This window comes from Myxine glutinosa, chromosome 9, assembly GCF_964187855.1.
Source record: "Myxine glutinosa chromosome 9, kmMyxGlut1.1, whole genome shotgun sequence".
NCBI classification, from domain to species: Eukaryota; Metazoa; Chordata; class Myxini; order Myxiniformes; family Myxinidae; genus Myxine; species Myxine glutinosa.
Window position 1 is genome coordinate 23378667 of NC_136269.1, and position 19228 is coordinate 23397894.

Genomic DNA, 19228 nt, shown 5'->3' on the forward strand with positions numbered 1-19228 from the left:
ATTTTTCTGACACATATCTTTATTTGGGGGGTGTATAGGCAACTGACAGCTGCCTCAATCACTCCCAAACCCCCCCCCTCCACCCCCCCAAAACCCAGGTTATGTGCATGAAGCTAAAACATGCCTACTGCTTATAATTCAAAACAACTCACTGGACTGGAAAACTTGGGGACAGGAATACTGCACTGTAATAGTTGGGAATTGTAATACCCTCTCCCACCTGGAGGTGGCGCTACACGATACACATTTATATAGAGAATTTCCCTCCTCCCCAGCCCCAAGACCACCAGCAAAGATAAAAATCACCCCTATACACATATTGGGATCATGCTGATGCTATGTAGCAAGTCTGGATGTAATCGGGCCAGAATTGTAGGGGAGTAGTGCAATCGACACGCACACACACACACACACACACACACACACACACACACACACACACACACACACACACACACACACACACACACACACATCATAGCAAGGATTAATGCCTAAAGATTTATGTAAATGTACACAACGTTTCCTTGTGAAAAAAGAAGTTTAAATATTTGAAAAGAAGCATGGACGTCAATGCAGCAATATGCCGGCTATACACTTTCAATGACCCGTTTAAGAACTCAAAAGGCCAGAGACAGCAACCCTCGTCAGGATAAGTACACAAAGTGTCAGTCAAACTGTTCACATCATGATGTCCCATTTGTCATCCAGATGTTGTCACTTACTGTAAGAAGCAGGCCCATCGCGCTGGCACGCATATTTGTGATCGTCGGTGGTGGCAGGTATGGCACGACGTCGCAGCTCAGCCAGTACATGCATGTTTAAAGGTTGGGAAACATTTTCTTTGCTGCCTTCTTCCTTCCATGCCATTCCCTGCAAATGCCATGCATTCATACACTGATGGTTATAGTCCAGTCAAGCTAAACTTTTGTTCTGCATCTCTGAGCGGACCATTCTTTTAGCACGAGCATTAAAAGCAAAAGAAACAGTAAAGGCCTGATCAAGACTGCAGTAATGGTTGGTCTGTTTAGCATCCAAGATAACAACCACCAACTCACACATCTCCATCTTATCTTGTTACATTAGTACAAAAGAGCGTCACATAATTTCATCTTGCCAAGCAATGTGTGAAAAAAAATACAAACATTATTTTTGACAACCGGGTCAAGGCTTACCTGAATCCAATAATCATCCTTTAAGAATATCCTGATACCTCGCAATATCCTGAATCTCACAATCTCCACTAGCCTCGCTCCATTCATCTTCAATACCCATCTCTGTAGATGCTTGGCCCCATCACGTACCTCGGGTGGAGTATCCACAGCCTCCAAGTGGCGACCATGCTCCTCCAACATGAGTGACACAAGGTCCTGGGGAAAGCCCAGCCCTCTCTGCAGGCTTAACGCCACATGTGCTACAAAAAAACAGAAAAAATAAATAAATAAAAACCGAACAGTTCAGCAATAATCAAAGTCACCTCAATGTTCGTAGTTTTAATTAAAAATAAATAAACATTGAGCATACATCTGAAAAAGACAACATACAGTGCGTTTTCCGTCACTTTCCCTTACCTGGAAACGCAGCGTCAGGGGGGAGTGCACGAACAGTACGATCGATGAGACGACGACCTTTTGCCAGAGAGCCAAGGAATGCGGCCTCATTGCTGTCAATCACCTCCATCACCTGCAGAGGTGCAAAAACACATGCACCTCGGCACCTTAAGAGGGCATATTAATGAAAAAGGTGCACTACATCAGGTCTTGTTTGATTTATTTGGCTGGCAGGATGTCCCAGAGGTATGCACACTTGTCTCCAAGCTGTCTAGCCTGGATTTGAATCCTGACCCAGCTATGAACTGTTATCCCAGTGTTTCACAGGCAGAGTTTTTCATCAATGCATTTTTTTTTTGAATACTCAGTCGAGGCTTGTGTAAGAGGTAACACATAAAACATATAATAAAGGGAGCGTGAGACAAGAGGGGGAGAGAGAGGGAAGAACAACGACAGTAGAGAACAGGGACATCGGGAGATCTTTGGAAGGGAGAGGGCTGGGGCGAGGTACGCGGGATAAACAAGATGGCCACCGCCGACCTTAGTTCAAATAGAAAATCAACAATAACTTTTGATCGAATCAAGCTAGAAGGATGATTTTGGTACCTACACATAGGTTTTCACACATGGCGGATGCAATGAAAGTGTCAAAAAAAGTTTTTTGATGTTGCTAGACAACCGTAATCCAAGATGGCCACTGTTTTGATGTGGCCAAATAGCTAATCGGCCATCTTTTGATAGAATCATGCCAGAAGGTTGATTTTCGTATCTACCCATAGGTTTTCCCATATGGCAGAGGCAATGGAAGGCTCAAATTATGGTTTTCATGTTGCTAGGCCCTTGCTAGTCGACTCAAATTCAAGATGGTCACGATTGACACTAGGTAGGAATCAGATTTAGAAACACGAAAACAATATGACAACCAAAATGTTTATTACATTTTTTAATAATAACCTTGTTGGGTCCACGAACACATATTAATTACAATAAAATAATTCACAACATCTCAATAAACCATTTTAAACACACAACCTTGCACTCCCACTATCAACTATACTTATACATCAATCATCTTTCTACATATCAGGGTATATTTTGTATCTGTAACATTTTTTTTGTATTTTTTTTTTTTGTATACTGAATCGAGGCTCGTGAAAGAGCGAACATTTACTTCACAAACAAATCAACCAGACAAACAAAATATATAAAAAGAGGGAGCGGAAGACAAGATGGGGAGAGAAGGGGAAGCACACAAACACAACATTTGAGAGCAGGGAGATGTGTGGAAGGGAGAGGGCTTGGGGGGAGGAGGCGTGGGAAGGGGGGGGGGGAGTGGGAGAAGTATAAAACACAAGGACACCAAGGACTTCCAGGACAGAAGTTGGTGTTTCAAAAAAGTGCAACTGGGGTGAAATTAGTGGGGGTAGAAAAGACCAAGGTTTTGGATGGGCGAAGATAAGAGATGGTGGTGAACAGCTGTTTTAAAGACCTGGAGGGTGGAGTGGGATTGAAGAGAGTGAGGGAGTTTGTTCCAGAGGCGGGAGAAAAGAGGAATGAAGGAGTGAAGGTGAGCAGAGAGTCTTGATTCTGGCAGTTTAACCATAAGAGGGTTGCAGGCAGATCTTGTGCGACTTGAAGACCTTGTGCGACAATGCGCTAATATGTAGCACACCGCACGTCTTTCTAAAACTAGCACATCATGTCATCTTGAGTATATATGTCTAGTACTCGAGAGGACCAAGGCCAGGATCCACTAGCCCTATATCGTTGTCATCATTGGTGTCATCCTCTTCTTCACCATTCATCGTGGCATCTTCCTCATGTTTCGTCATTGGGTTATGGCACTCATCTATTGAACCCTCACAATGACAGTAGGTTGTGCAGGACAGGCCTGCCCCGAAGCAGCTGCAGTTCGCTTGTGCGCAAGCATCTCCTGTGGCTTTGCACTGACAGCTTATGACCTTCATGGACTCAGGAGGTGCTGGTGGTCCCTTGGTGATTACTGGAGACGGTATGCTGTTGAGAATCTCCCAACCGAAGTTAGTTATACAGAGCGAAGGGGCGTTCTGCTTGTCTGCTGCTTTCCACAGTATCGTCTGATGGTGCGATCTGAGCATATGAAGGAACAGGTTTTCATCTGTGGGAGGGAGGGATTTCACTTGGGGTGGCTTACCCTTCTTCTTTGTGTAGATGGCATGTCGGGCGGCGTTCATGCTGGTGCATTTTGGCTGACCATATAGTACAGCGAAGAACTCTTGACCCGTTTTCAGCAGGTCTTCATGTGTAGCCGTCTCCTCTCCGATGACAGAGTAGAGCCCTGGAAAGTCTCCTTCTTGGAGTTTGCTGAGGGCGGTGATCTTTCCCTCGTTGAAGGGATACGACACTGTGTCACACCCTGTCACATAAGTGATTGTTGATGCAGTACAGCTACTGTACCACATCATCTGGCCCTGTGGTGGTACAGTATCTACAGTAGCTCCAAGCATGGGGACCAGACTGCAGCCCTACAGTGGAATCCCAAAGTGATCTTTGACCGCTATGGCAATATGTCAGCGAAGGATCATGAAAGGTCACGCCGTGCTGGTGGTGCTGGTGCTGGTACTTACAACCTCACACTCACGTCTCCTCTTCCTAAGCGAGAAGTCATCCTTAATAGCAAGGCTAACAAAAGACTTCTCTCACGTCTACTTTGCACATACACACTGGGCATGGATGTTCTGATGGTTGGAGAGGAGGAAGGACCGTTCAGCCATGATGAGGCAGATGTGTTGATGGTCAGCTACATGCTTCAGGCTGTTCATGAAGGGAAAAGGGTGATTTGCATAATCAGTGATGACACAGACGTTTTCAACATTCTGATATTCTGGGTTTGGAAGCTGGGGATCACTGCTTTGGTGCAGATGGAGAAGTGGAGCGGGAGTGTGTTGCACATCAACAAAATTGCAACTGCTTTCGGAAATAAGAGCCTCCAGCTCCTTGGAATGCATGCGGTAACAGGGTGTGACACAGTGTCGTATCCCTTCAACAAGGGAAAGATCACCGCCCTCAGCAAACTCCAAGAAGGAGATTTTCCAGGGCTCTACTCTGTCATCGGAGAGGAGACGGCCACACATGAAGACCTGCTGAAAACGGGTCAAGAGTTCTTCGCTGTACTATATGGTCAGCCAAAATGCACCAGCATGAACGCCGCCCGACATGCCATCTACACAAAGAAGAAGGGTAAGCCACCCCAAGTGAAATCCCTCCCTCCCACAGATGAAAACTTGCTCCTTCATATGCTCAGATCGCACCATCAAACGATACTGTGGAAAGCAGCAGACAAGCAGAACGCCCCTTCGCTCTGTATAACTAACTTCGGTTGGGAGATTCTCAACAGCATACCGTCTCCAGTAATCGCCAAGGGACCACCAGCACCTCCTGAGTTAATGAAGGTCATAAGCTGTCAGTGCAAAGCCACAGGAAATGCTTGCGCACAAGCGAACTGCAGCTGCTTCGGGGCAGGCCTGTCCTGCACAACCTACTGTCATTGTGAGGGTTCAATAGATGAGTGCCAAAACCCAATGACGAAACAAGAGGAAGATACCACGATGAATGGTGAAGAAGAGGATGACACCAATGATGACAACGATATAGGGCTAGTCGATCCTGGCCTTGGCCCTCTCGAGTACTAGACATATATACTCAAGATGACATGACGTGCTAGTTTTAGAAAGACGTGCGGTGTGCTACATATTAGCGCATTGTTACAGATACAAATGTACAATGATATGTAGAAAGATGATTGATGTATAAGTATAGTTGATAGTGGGAGTGCAAGGTTGTGTGTTTAAAATGGTTTATTGAGATGTTGTGAATTATTTTATTGTAATTAATATGTGTTCGTGGACCCAACAAGGTTATTATTTAAAAATGCAATAAACATTTTGGTTGTCATATTGTTTTCGTGTTTCTAAATCTGATTCCTACCAAGTGTCAATTGCGACCATCTTGGATTTGAGTTGACTAGCAACATGGAAAAAAATTTTGGACACTTTCATTGCATCCGCCATGTATGAAAACCTATGTGTAGGTACCAAAATCATCCTTCTAGCTTGATTCGATCAAAAGTTATTGCTGATTTTCTATTTGAACCAAGGTCGGCGGTGGCCATCTTGGATTCATGCAAATAACGGAAATTCCCCAAAGTTGCTGCAGCGGGAAGAGGTGGTTCTGTCATATATACCCCTTAACCATTACTAATCCACCAAAAAAACCTTATAGTACTGACAATTTCCGGGTTTCATGTCCTGGCAACTGGACTACAAGGACTTTCAGGAAAGAAATTGTAATTTGAAGGAGGTGGATTTGGGGTGGATTAGCAGGGGTAGAAAAGATCAAGGTTTTCGATGGGGGTGATGATAAGAGATGGTGGTGAACAGCTGTTTTGAAGACCTGGAGGGAAGAGTGGGATTGAAGAGAGTGAGGGAGTTTATTCCAGAGGCGGGAGAAAAGAGGATTGAAGGAGTGAAGGTGAGCAGAGAGTCTTGATTTTGGCAGCTTCACCAGAAGAGGGTTGCTGACAGATCTTGTGCGTCCTGCAGGAATATTAGGGGAACAAAGCACAGACAGAGCTGGGGGAGCAAGGCCAAAGAGGAGTCGGTATAAGACAGAAAGACTGCCAACCCGCCTGCGGTGAGTGAGTGAAGGCCCTCAGAATCAGCTTCATCATGGGAGATACCAATAATTCTAAAAGCTTTGGTTTCTACAGCATGAAGCCGAGCTAGGTGTGAGTCAGGAGCACCAGCCCAGAGGGGAGAGCAGTACTCCATCAAGCTGCGGATGAAAGCTTTGTATGTGGTGAGGTGCCGAGGAAGGACTTCGCACGATGGAGGATGCCCAGTCATCGACTGGCTTTGGCGGCCAAATTAGAAACGTGGATCGCCGAAGAGAGATTATGGCTGAGAGTGAGACCCGAGATTTTGAGTGACCAAACCTCCACGAGATAGATGGTCGTTGAGAAAGTAGGATGGTTTGCGGTGAGAGGCAGAGGCAGAGAGAGAGACAGAGACAGAGAGGAGCCCAGATTTGAAATGTGGTTTTCCCAGGAAAGATCATGGCAGATAGTGAGACCCAAAAGCTTGAGTGACAGAACTTCTTGGAGAGGATTGTAGAGACAGTAGATGGGTGGGTTTTCCAGAAGGAAATAGTAAGGAGAGACATCGTAAGAATGTGAGATTTGTCAGGATTGAAGTACATGTTCCACTTGTTTGACCAGTCTGTGATTTTGTCCAGGTCTGTAGAGTGAGGAGGCTGCAGACTGCTGATCTGAGGGATGAGATATGGAGCAGCAGAGAGTGGAGTCATCAGCAAAAATGCTATAAAAATGCCAAATGTGTGTGCCATCCCTTGGATTGACGATAAACAGGTGTCCTTTCTACCGGATTTATTTGGTGGACGTTAAAGATCCCATGGTGTCCTTCGCGAAGAGTAGGCAAGCTATTGCCTGCACCGTGGCCAAATCCCAAATTCCTGCCTTAACTACTGCTGATAAGGCAATGGCAAACCACCCAGTATAACATTTGCCAAGGAACTGTTTCAGTCGCACCGACGCTCTGTAACAGAGTACAAGTAGGGTATGTCACAATATGATTTACTGCACACAAACACCACAAAGAGATAAGTGCCTTGTTTGAAAGTACGCATTCTGTTTGTTCAGCAACTAAGTGCATTTTGATAGACCAATTTTGAGCCTGGTGTTAGCTTAGCGGTTAGGGTGCCAGCTTGGGATCCTAGGATCCCAGGTTCGAATCCCGGTCGATCGCTGAATTAACGCCAGGGGGGTTGACTCAGCCTGTCATTCTTCTGAGGTCGGCAAATTGAGTACCAGTCCTCTGGTAATTCCCTGTGTGTTGCAAAAGGTGACTAACAGGGTTGGCGGCAGGAAGGGCATCCGGCCATAAAACATCTCTTCAAAAAGGGGACCCTGGTGCCCGAAAAAGGCCAACCCCTGCTCTGCAGGGGAAAAATGGCCTCTAAAGGTGGTATATATATATAATGCACGACCGGAGCCTTTGGTCTCAGCAAATAGCCATGAATGCAACTCGACTGTGTGTCCTGTGTACCTATACAGTCCTTTTTCATTAGAAATTGTGGCTTGGAGAAGAAAGAAGAACCACCTTTAGAGGCCATTTTTCCCCGCAGAGCAGGGGTTGGCCTTTTTCAGTCCCCTTTTTGAAGCAATGTTTTATGGCCGGATGCCCTTCCTGCCGCCAACCCTGTTAGTCACCCCTTGCAACACACAGGGAATTACCAGTGACCTGGTCCTCAATTTGCCGACCTCAGAAGGATGACAGGCTGAGTCAACCCCCCTGGCGTTAATTCAGCGATTGACCGGGATTCGAACCCAGGATCCTAGGATCCCAAGCCGGCACCCTAACCGCTAAGCCAACACCAGGCTGTGGCTTGGAGACGTTCAGCTATTATTCCTCACAACTTAGTATTGTATCCTGGTTCATCAGTAAAGCACGTTGTCAGGTTTCCGATTCAGGGATTCCTCTCATATTGGTGCAAAATGCTATTAGGAGAACAATTATATATCAGTAGAAAAAAAACAAAAGGAGCCGATACTCTCGGTCCTCCGCCTTTTGAGTGGTATGAGGAATATATATCTGCAATATTAGTTAAATCTTGAATGTTTTTTAAAATATCGCATACACAAGCCGAGTTACCGAGATGGTTGCCATGGCAACATAATTCAGCAAATCCCAGTTGTCATCTAATCAGGCTGAGGTAATGTCATGAGGAATAGATAGACATCTGCAATATGAAAGCTAAATGTTCAAGGGTTTTTGAAATATCACGTACGCAAAAGTACATGGACGGATGATCGGTCGGTCGGTCGGACGTAGCTCATTTTAATGTACTTGTCATGCCAAACTATCTCACACCAGTCAAAACCCAACACCTTGCGAGTTGTTCTTGGCAATTACTTTAAGAGTTGAAATTACATAACCAACATAACGCAACATCACAAACAAACACAGTGCTGTAGAAATTGGCACAAGGCCATTTCAGCAGCAGGGATATATTCACCATGTGACCTCGATTACTTTGTTTATTTCCAAAAAAATCCTCAGGATTCAATGACATCCCCAGAATACCACGTGATGCACTATTCAGTAGGAAATCGAGCACACCATTCAGAATATTAATACCTCACCTGCTCTTTCTCTTGAACCAGCTCAGGATACACATCTCCCTGAAACAAAACAAAATACAGGGAAGACACAGAAGTCATTAACATGGTTGTGCAGAGAAATGGATCCCAAATCCCGAATTAAAAAAATAAAAACAATAGTGTGATGAAAATGGCTTAAGGGATAAGGGTTAACATTAATTAGTTATCTCATAATTGATGGTAGCACAAATCTAGTGCTGGGACTCGAGCAAAATCTTGGTTCGGATCTGGCTCGGTCATTTTGGCAAAAACTTTACGCGCTCCTGGTTCGGCTCGGAACTTGAACGAGTTTGCAATTTTATTTATTTCCAATATGATCGCGGCTTGTGGAAGAGCTACAATCAAGTGAATGTAAATCAATCGCGTGGGGGACCTATGGCCTCGATCGAAGCTGCATTGATAGGTACATCTGGCCATAGTTATGTTGGCAGAGAAATACAACAATGTCCTTTGTGGCAAATGATAGCGATTAATAAGTTACTTCATTGCGCAAAGTATATTTCATTCCTTTCATCCTATGACCCATATACAGACTTGGCATTTAATATGGAATATTTTTTTTGTGGGGGTGAACTTACTTTTCAAGATGTCTTGAACCAAAAGTTCATTGGAATTATGTTGAAATTATTCCAGATTTTGTTAATGTGACCTTTAAAAGAAACAAAAACCACATTTGACATTTCGAAACAAATAAATTGATCCTTGAAAGTGATGTAAACTGATATCGAACTCAATTCATGGACAGTACTGTGTTAAACTTCTGTATGTTTTCCAGAAGTATCTCTTTATTTTGCACATTAGCCAAAAAATTTTTTAACAAAAAGAAAAGTTAAATTACGACTGGGATTACGGACAGTAAAATTACAGTTCAGTTCTTCGTGTAACCCCCACGAGCATTCAGGAGAGCACGTACACGTCGAGGCATGCTGTTCATGAGATTTGCCAAGGTTTGGACAGGAATCGCTTGCCATGCAGTGACAATAGCCTGCTGCAATTCACGCACAGAGGGAGGCTGCTGGTCCAAGTTGTCGATTTGACGCGTTAATTCTGCCCACAAGTTCTCTATCGGATTCATATCCGGGGACATGGCAGGCCACTCCATATGCTCTACACCATGGTCAGCAAGAAAGTGTTGGATCATGCGAGCACGATGAGGCCGTGCATTGTCATCTTGGAAGACAAAGTTTCCTCGAAAGTCTGCACGAGCAAATGGAAGCAATGTTTCTTCCAGAATGGCCCTGCACTTGAACTGGTTCAGGTTTCCATTCAGAACAACCAGGTCAGTTTTGCCCCATGCATGAAAAGCAGCCCAAACGGTCACCCCACCACCTCCAGCTTGGACTCTTGGCACTATACAATCTTTGTTGTAGGCTTCATGCACTTGTCTGCACACTCGGACGTGGCCATCTTGACGATAGACCAGAAATCTAGACTCGTCACTGAAGATCACGCGATTCCAGTGTCCTGGCTGCCATTGACGGTGCTCTCTGGCCCACTGCAATCGGCGCTGGCGGTGTTGTCTGGTCAGGCGTGGCTTTCTCAGGGGACGCCTGGCACGATAGCCTGCTTGAACCAGTCGTTGTCTGACCAGCCTTCTGGATACAGGCACATTTTTCAGTTGCTGCCACTCAGCCCTAAGCCGATTAGCTGACTTGGTACGGCCATTGCGGACTAACCGGTGCAGCTGGCAATCATCCCTCCTTGTGGTTCTGCGGGGACGTCCTGGCCTCGGTATTGGAGTAGGGACACCCCTCTGAGCATTTCGTTTCAGGATCTTTGACACCTGACCTTGAGTGATGCCATACTGCCGAGCAATAGCACGCTGTTTCATGCCGTAATTTCGTAAAGCCACCACTCCATGACAAACAGCATTGTCGAGTTGACGGACCATCTCCAGAGGAAGCGGCAATAACTTTTGGAGATGTGCAACAGTTGTTTTCCACTAATACAGAACGCAACAACCCTTGTATACCTGACTGTGAAGCCAATCATCAAATGCACCTGTCCATACATTTTGCCACGCCACCTATGATATAATCCTGTTGTTGACTTCTTGCTGTGACAGACAATCAGTGACATGGTTCTTTTAACAAATAAATCACCAAAGTGTAAAAGAAGCTCACTAGATTGATATACTGAGTTAAGAAAATAAACCCAAGTCAAGAAAAAAATAATATTCCATATTAAATGCCAAGTCTGTATAAAAGGAACCAAGTTTCTCCATCACGCTTCATAATATATGGTTCCTGCTGCCGTAGAATAATACAAATGGTACAGTTTAAAAGGTAATTTGCTTGGAACAAAAATTTGTTTGTTTTATCACAAACTTGCCTTTTTTTTAAAGCCTCTTTGGGGTTTGAAGAAGAAGCGCTAAAGGTTAAAACGCAGCGGGTCAAACGGAAACATTTATTATTCTACCCAAGCAGGAACTCTTAATAAGGCCAAGGAAGGTGGAAACAAAATTACATAAAACTAGAACAGCACTTGCTAGAGCACATACCTCCGCCAGGCTGAACAGTTTATGTTTTGTATCCCAATGATGGGCCGATTCTGGATTTGGACCTGAACCAACATCTAATCGGCTTGTTCTAGTCACCTTACGAACTCATCCACCAAGTTTAGTCAGAACTCGTCCATAACTTTTTTAACATCATGTTATATATCACTTTTCGCCTGATCTCTCAATGGTGAAGAATCACTTAAAAATTAAATAATTCTCGTTTCCGAATCCATATTCAGATCTTCACCAAAATCGAATATATTTGTCCTTGTCAGACACCCAATCTCCCCACCACGTTTCGTCCAAATCCATCCACAACTTTTTGAGATATCCTGCTATGTATCGTTTTTGGCCCGATCTCCCAATGGTGAGGAATCACTTTAAAAATTCTACTAGCCGGATCCGAATCCGGCTCTTCACCAAAATCTAATCATTTCGTCCGTGTCACATACAATACCTCACTGCCAAATTTTGTCCGAATCCGTCCACAACGTTTTGAGATATCTTGTTCACAGACAAACAGACAAACAAATGAAAAATCGGTCAAAGACCGAGGCCTTGCCGGAATGTACTTTTTTATCAGCCATTTTGGATCAAAACGGCGGGAAATCTATACATGTATATACGCTAAGCAATGAAAGGTAACTGAGTAAGTGTATGCATATCTCTTGTCCTTTCAGAGTTGTAGTGGTTTGAAATATATTTTCAATGAAAACTTGGCCCCCTGACCTTTGACCCCAAAAAATAATTAAAACTAAGCATTTTTGACCATTTTATGGCACATGTTATTTTTCGGTAATTGAATAATGAACATTTTGGTGTTGGTTCGAAGGGAATCGGATAATGTTTGACAGAGTTATTAGTAAAAAAAACAATTTTTGATCTCGAATTTCACCTTTCAAGGTCACTCAAGGTCAAAGGTCATGGTTGCAAATGAAATGTCGTATGTGACTTCCTATATGTCAGTAACAGTAAGTGTATGCATATCTGTTGTACTTTTAGAGTTATAGTGGTTTGAAATATATTTTAAAATGAAAACTCGACCCCCCCCCTGATTTCACGTTTTGGGTGACCTTGACCTTGACCTTGGGCCTAGAGAGTTAAAGATTGGGCACAGTCTATTCCAGGGCAAGGCAAATATGTGTGTAAAGTATGGCGATGCTATGTGCAACGATGTAGACGTAGTACTGCGCACAAACAGACCAACCAACCAACATACTTGCCGGAATCTATTCCGGCAAGTAACAAACACACAAAACAAAACAAACAAACAAACAAAACAAACAAAACAAACAAACAAACAGACAAGGGTGAAAACATAACCTCCGCCACCAAATAATATTTCTTGAAGCAATATATAAAATATATAATATTTTATATATTGCTCCGACCTACTAGTACTAACACCTCTCGAAGCAATAGAACATGTATAAAAGTGCATGTAAGGAGCACACAAACAACAACAACTAGATGTTATAAAATATCCTTTTAAACATGTTTTACTTCGTTTTACATCCTCATTGAGATTCAGACAGATCTGCAAGATGTTTGTGAAGTACAACATGCCGTCTTTTGATTAAATCCGTCACACGTCACGACGGTGAAATTCATTACGAAAAGAGAAGAGAAAAAATAAAGAGCTTCCTGCTCGAAATTGTTTTTCAATTCTTATTGTGATGAAGCGTGACTCACATTGACAAACAAAATGGAAACACAATCTATACTTAGCCACGCCATGACACAGGTAACAGTCACAGTGCCCAATTATGGTAACATTTTGCTTTCAGACTCACAAAGAGGAACAACATGAACATTTGAAGCACATCCGATTCGTGTACTACTGCATACACTCGCAGAATACAGCGATTACTTCATTTTACTCGACAGGTAAATACCTGAGTTATTTTGGGGTTAACAGCCAAACCTGACTTGACTTTCACAGGCAGGGTTATCGATTTTATTTATCGATTATATTTATCAATCGGTTATTTTCACAGACTCTGCTCGGAAGGGCAACTCGTCGAGTTGAGAGTTCAGGAAGTCCATTTGGGTACAGAACAACACACGTCATCCCGTAATTAACCCAACCAGCAAGTTGCCCGTGCCCACACAGGATTCCAAACGGGGTAGGGATGGAGAGGGCAAATATGCAAATGGCACCTTCCGTCATCGAGCCGGCAAGCTGAGAGCAACAATTCACATTTATTACCACATGTAATGCAATTTAAATGCTCTAATGGCAGTGAGGTGCTTCATTTGAAACTGTTTGTTCGATATACAGTTGTGGCTAAAAATATTGGCACCCTTTTTTTCTTTTTTTTTTGTATACTGAATCGAGGCTCGTGGAAGAGCTAACATTTATTTCACAAACAAATCAACCAGACAAACAAAACATACAAAAAGAGGGAGCGGAAGACAAGATGGGGAGAGAAGGGGAAGCACACAACCACAACACCTGAGAGCAGGGAGAAGTGTGGGAGGGAGAGGGCCTGGGGGGAGGAGGCGTGGGAAGGGGGAGAGGGGGGAGAGGTATAAAACACAAGGGGACCGAAATTAGCGGGGATAGAAAAGATCAAGGTTTTGGATGGGGGAGGATAAGAGATGGTGGTGAACAGCTGTTTTAAAGACCTGGAGGGTGGAGTGGGATTGAAGAGAGGGAGGGAGTTTGTTCCAGAGGCGGGAGAAAAGAGGCATGAAGGAGTGAAGGTGAGCAGAAAGTCTTGATTTTGGCAGTTTAACCATAAGAGGGTTGCAGGCAGATCTTGTGCGACCTGTAGGAATATTTGGGGGACAGAGCCCAGAGAGAGAGCTGGGGGGGCAGGGCCAGAGAGGAGCCGGTAGAAGACGGAAAGACCACCTACCTGCCTGCGGTGAGTGAGTGAAAGGCCCTTGCAGTTAGCTTCATCGCGGGAGATTCCAATGATTCTGAACGTTTTGGTTTCAACAGCGTGAAGACGGGCTAGGTGTGAGGCAGGAGCACCAGACCAGAGGGGAGAGCAGTATTCCATAGAGCTGCGGATGAAAGCCTTGTATGTGGGCAGGAGCTCAGGTGTGCCAAGGAAGGACTTCGCACGACGGAGGATGCCCAGTCGGCGACTGGCTTTGGAGGCCAGATTTGAAATGTGGTTTTCCCAGGAAAGATCATGGCAAATAGTGAGACCCAAAAGCTTGAGTGACAGAACTTCTCGGAGAGGATTATTCAGAAAGTGGATGGGAGGGTTGTCCAGTCGGTCTTTTCGGAGAGACATCGTAAGAGTGTGAGATTTATCAGGATTTAAAGACATGTTCCATTTGTTTGCCCAGTCTGTGATTTTGTCCAGGTCTGCAGAGAGTGAGGAGGCTGCAGACTGCCGATCTGAGGGATGAGGAATGGAGCGACAGAGAGTAGAGTCGTCAGCAAAGAGATAGAGAGGATTTTCAAGAGAGTCGGAGAGATCATTGATGAAGACCAGAAAAAGCACAGGGCCCAGAACACTACCTTGGGGAACTCCAGCCTGAACAGGAAGAGGAGATGAGAGAAACCCATTCAGGGCCACACGTTGACTACGACCAGAGAGGAAGTCCGACAGCCATGCGTGGAGATTTCCATGGATACCAAAGGAGGAGAGTTTGGTGAGCAGAGCAGGGTGCCAGACCGTATCGAAGGCACGTGAAATGTCAAGGGAGACAGCTCTAATTTCCTGTTTGGCGTTGAGGACCTACATCCATTGTTGAGAAAGCAGAAGCAGCATGTCCAGAGTAGAGTGACCAGGTCTGAAACCAAATTGATGATCAGAGATCAAGCCATTGGAGAAGAGGAAAGATTTCATATCTGAAGCAATGATGGATTAACCTTGCACTTTATTCAAATAACTCACAATTTCTCGAAAAATAAGTTGAAATTGACAAAAGTATTTGGTCTCCACAATTCTTTATTTCACTGTTAATATGACAGAACCTTTGTTTTTCATTCAGAACTTAATATATCCTTTTAAATCAGAAAATTAAAAAAAATGGCATTGACAAAATTATAGACACCCAACACTTAATATTTGGTAGCACAGACTTTGGACAAAATAACTGCAGTCAAGTGCTTCCTGTAGCCATGAATGAGCTTCCGACACCTCTCTACTGGCAGTTTGTCCCACTCTTCTTGTGCAAACTGCTCCAGTTCTCCCAGAATTGACGGGTGCCTTCTCACAACTGCTGTTTTCAGATCTCCCCACAGGTGTTGAATGGTATTTAGATCTGGACTCATTGCTGGCCACTTCAGAACAGTCCAGCGTTTTGTCTTGAACCATTCCTGGGTGCTTTTTTGAAGTGTGTTTGGGGTCATTGTCCTGCTGCAAGACCCATGACCTTCGACGGAGATCCAGCTTTCTGACACTGGGTTGAACATTGTGCTCCAAAATGCCTTGGCAATCTCCTCATTTCATGATGCCATGTACACATTCAAGCCACCCAGTGCCAGAGGAAGCACAGCAACCCCAAAACATCACTTGACCTCCTCCATGTTTGAGTGTAGGGAAGGTGTTCTTTTCTTGGAAGGCTTCATTTTGTTTTCTGTAAACGTAGAGATGATGTGCTTTACCAAAAATCTCTAATTTGGTCTCATCTGTCCACAGGACATTCTCCCAGAAGGATTTTGGCTTGTTCAGGTGTGTTTTGGCAAACTCCAGTCGGGCTTTCTCAGCAGTGGGGTCCTCCTGGGTCTCCTACCATAGAACCCCCTGTCATTGAATCGGCGACGGATGGTGCGAGTTGAAACTGTCGCACCTTGTGTCTGAAGGTCAGCTTGAATCTGTTTGGTAGTTGATCGAGGTGCTTTCTGCACCATTCGAACAATCCTTCGCTGCAATCTTCGATCAGGTTTTCTCTTGCGGCCACGTTCAGGGAAGTTGGCTGCAATGCCATGGGCCTTAAACTTCCTGATAACATTGCGTATGGTGTTGTGAAGAGGAACAGGTTGAGATGGTTTGGTCATGTGTTGAGGAAGGATGAAAGTGACTGGTTGAGAAGAGTGATGGAAATGAATGTAGAAGGAAGTAGAGGACGGGGAAAACCGAGAAAGACTTGGCTAAATATGGTGGAAGAAGAAATGCGGGCAAGGGGGTTAACAAGGAGAGATGCAGAAAATAGGGCAAGATGGAGAAGATTGTCATGGGGACCGCAAGGCTAACCCCTGCTCTAGCAGGGAAAATGGCCTTAAAATGCATGTTGTTGTTGTTGTTGTTGTTGTATGGTGGACACAGGAACATCAAGGTCTCTAGGGATGGACTTGAAGCCTTGCGATTGTCCATGTTGGTCACAATCTTGTGTCTGACCTCCTCAGACAATTCTATGGTTTTCTTTCTTTTCTCCATGCTCATTGCGGTAAACACAGTGACACAAAACAGCAAAATGACTCTTTTTCTCTATTCAAACTGATGGAATGAGTGATTTTTAGCTCACCTGGAACGAAATTCAGGGGAGCTTAGGCAATGACGCATCGTCCGTCCATCAGTCCATAAGTCCGTAAGTCCATCCGTCAGTCCGTAAACACTTGAAACCTCTTCTCCGAAACAGCTGATGGGATTGCAATCAAATTTGGCACAAATTATATTTGTTGTGTTGTGAAGAAAGTTTGTTCACGGCATTAAAAAAAAAAAAATTATCCGTGTTTAAGGGGGTTTACCGGGGTCAAAGTGGCTCCAGGTTTGACCTCCAAAATAGATATATACTTTTTCCTCTGAAACTACACACACGATTTCGATGAAACTTCACCACAACCTCCATCAAATGTTTGTTCAAGGCATTAGAAAAATTGGGGTCTGAGGAGGTATATGGGGTTTGGGTGGAGGGGGTGGGGTAGTTTCAGAGGAAAAAGCAAATTCCTATTTTGGGGGGGTCAAACGTGCATCCACCTTGACCCCCAGTAGACCCCCTTAGACTCCGATTATTTTTTAAATGCCGTGAACAAGCTTTAGTCACAACACAGCACATATAAGTTGTGACAAATTTGGTCGCAATCCCATCAGCGGTTTCGGAGAAGATGTTGCAAGTGTTTACGGACTAACAGATGGACAGACGGACTGACGGATGGACAACGCGCCATCACATAAGCTCCCCGGAACTGCGTTCCAGGTGAGCTAAAAATTGTGTTGGTGTCAAAGCCAGTGACCAAGATTGCAAATTAATAGGATTAGCGGTCAGGATCAATTGTGCAAACAGACACTGGTCTTCCTGCCAGCACACTGTATTTTCCACCATTGTATGCACTTTCATTCCTTGAATCCCATTGTATTTAATTCCCAGGCCATGTGCTCTTGAGGTAATGGTGCTTGGGACGGAAGAACTTTCGGCACGTAGCCACCACGCCCGGAGCTCCAGGAGAATACATTACGAGCATGGCCAATTGAGGGGCAGAGGTGACGTCACGCACCCACGGGGTAATAATAGACGGGTAATACTGGACTTGTTACAATGTACAGTATTAACTAGAACAGCACACTCGTTAGAGCGCATAGTCTCGTCTCGCGTGCTCATTCTGACAACATTGTGAATTGAACACTACAATTATGACCCATATGCACACATCATCCATGCACCCTATTATGTTACATACATTGCCATTATCTGTAGCTTTATTGATTATTAGGATATGTAACGACCACTTTTGTGCACATTAAGGCTAAATTGTATCAATGAAGATGAATATGAAAAATAATTTCAAACTATATTCCCCATGGCTAGTCGATCATATGTATGTAGTTTCGCATCGATCTGTTAAGTGGTCCTCGAGAAAGATTATCTTTTGCGTTTTTATTTTCGATCCAATATGGCCACCAGACCATCGGACCGATGATCCATAAATTTAAGTCTTCACTCACACCGGGTTGCAGATCAGATATAAAGTTTCAGATTTTTCAGATAAGGTTTTCGATTCAGCCTATTATGGCTGGAATACCACGTCACCAATGACGTTATCACCCAATGGGGAGTTGATGAAATATGCCATTTCAAATTTTGTTTTGAGCTGTTTCATAGAATACGATGTCCAAAATTTTCCCTTTAATGCAATATGGCTTCCATACCATGTGATCTGATGTCAGAGTTATCAATAAAATATTCCCCATTGGGGTGTCCCTCCAATGCTTAAAGTTTCATATTGATCAGACAAGCGGTTGCAGAGAAAAAAATTTCAGCGAAAATGTATAGATGTGGACACAGAAACAGATAGACAGACAGACAGGGGCGTTACAATAGTCTCGCAACACCTAAAAATGCTTCATTTCCAAGGAACCTTCTTATTTATCCAGGCAAAAGAAAATCTCAGTGATTCCTAAAATCCTTTCAAAGTGCCAGACCCACTGTAACGTACCAGGTTCTCACAGACAGCTGGTACGAGGCGAGCGAGCATGCCAGATGGCCCATGTAAAATCTCATGTGCAAACCGTACAGCCCTGCGCAGGATCTGCCGCAGCACAAGTCTTCCATGGTACAATGAGCGATGGGGATAAATATGGGCAAACACACACACAAAGATTGTGAGGTCACAAGATACATCGGTGGGGATCAGAAACCATTTTGAAGCAACACAAACAAAGACTTACTCTCGCCCAGTCATTCCAGGATATACTCCATCGGCAATGCAGACGGTGAGGGCACGGACGTGATCAGCTACCACCCGGTACGCCATGTCTATCCTGTATGCGTCGTCCTCGTTCTCTCGACCCTCGTATGGACGCACCATCGCCTCCTGCCATTTCACAAATTGTGATTCGCCAAATTAACTTGCTACATATTACCTCAAAATTAAATTGGTTGTCATGATCTCATTTGTTGCCCTATATAAAAAGATCGCACAAGGTCGCACAAGATCTGCCAGCAACCCTCTTCTGGTGAACTTGCTAAAATCAAGACTCTCTATTCACCTTCACTTTTTCATTCCCCTTTTCTCCCGCTTCTGGAACAAACTCCCTCACTCTCTTCAATCCCACTCCT

At 44.2% G+C, this 19228-nt stretch overlaps 1 protein-coding gene across 4 annotated transcripts in view; it reads right to left on the minus strand.

Annotated features, from left to right (window-relative positions):
• Positions 1 to 19228, minus strand: part of AARS2 (alanyl-tRNA synthetase 2, mitochondrial) — an 81366-nt gene that overhangs the window by 50971 nt on the left and 11167 nt on the right. For all 4 annotated transcript variants that reach the window (XR_013624509.1, XM_078784189.1, XM_068129463.2 and 1 more), the window contains exons 6-11: positions 18838 to 18983; positions 18606 to 18714; positions 8749 to 8787; positions 1572 to 1683; positions 1305 to 1414; positions 726 to 873 (exon numbers count right to left, since the gene is read on the minus strand). Coding sequence is in view for 3 of the 4 variants with exons in the window: in XM_078784189.1 (XP_078640315.1) it covers positions 726 to 873; positions 1305 to 1414; positions 1572 to 1683; positions 8749 to 8787; positions 18606 to 18714; positions 18838 to 18983 (664 nt within the window). In the remaining variant the exon portion in view is untranslated. The remainder of the gene's footprint in view (positions 1 to 725; positions 874 to 1304; positions 1415 to 1571; positions 1684 to 8748; positions 8788 to 18605; positions 18715 to 18837; positions 18984 to 19228) is intronic.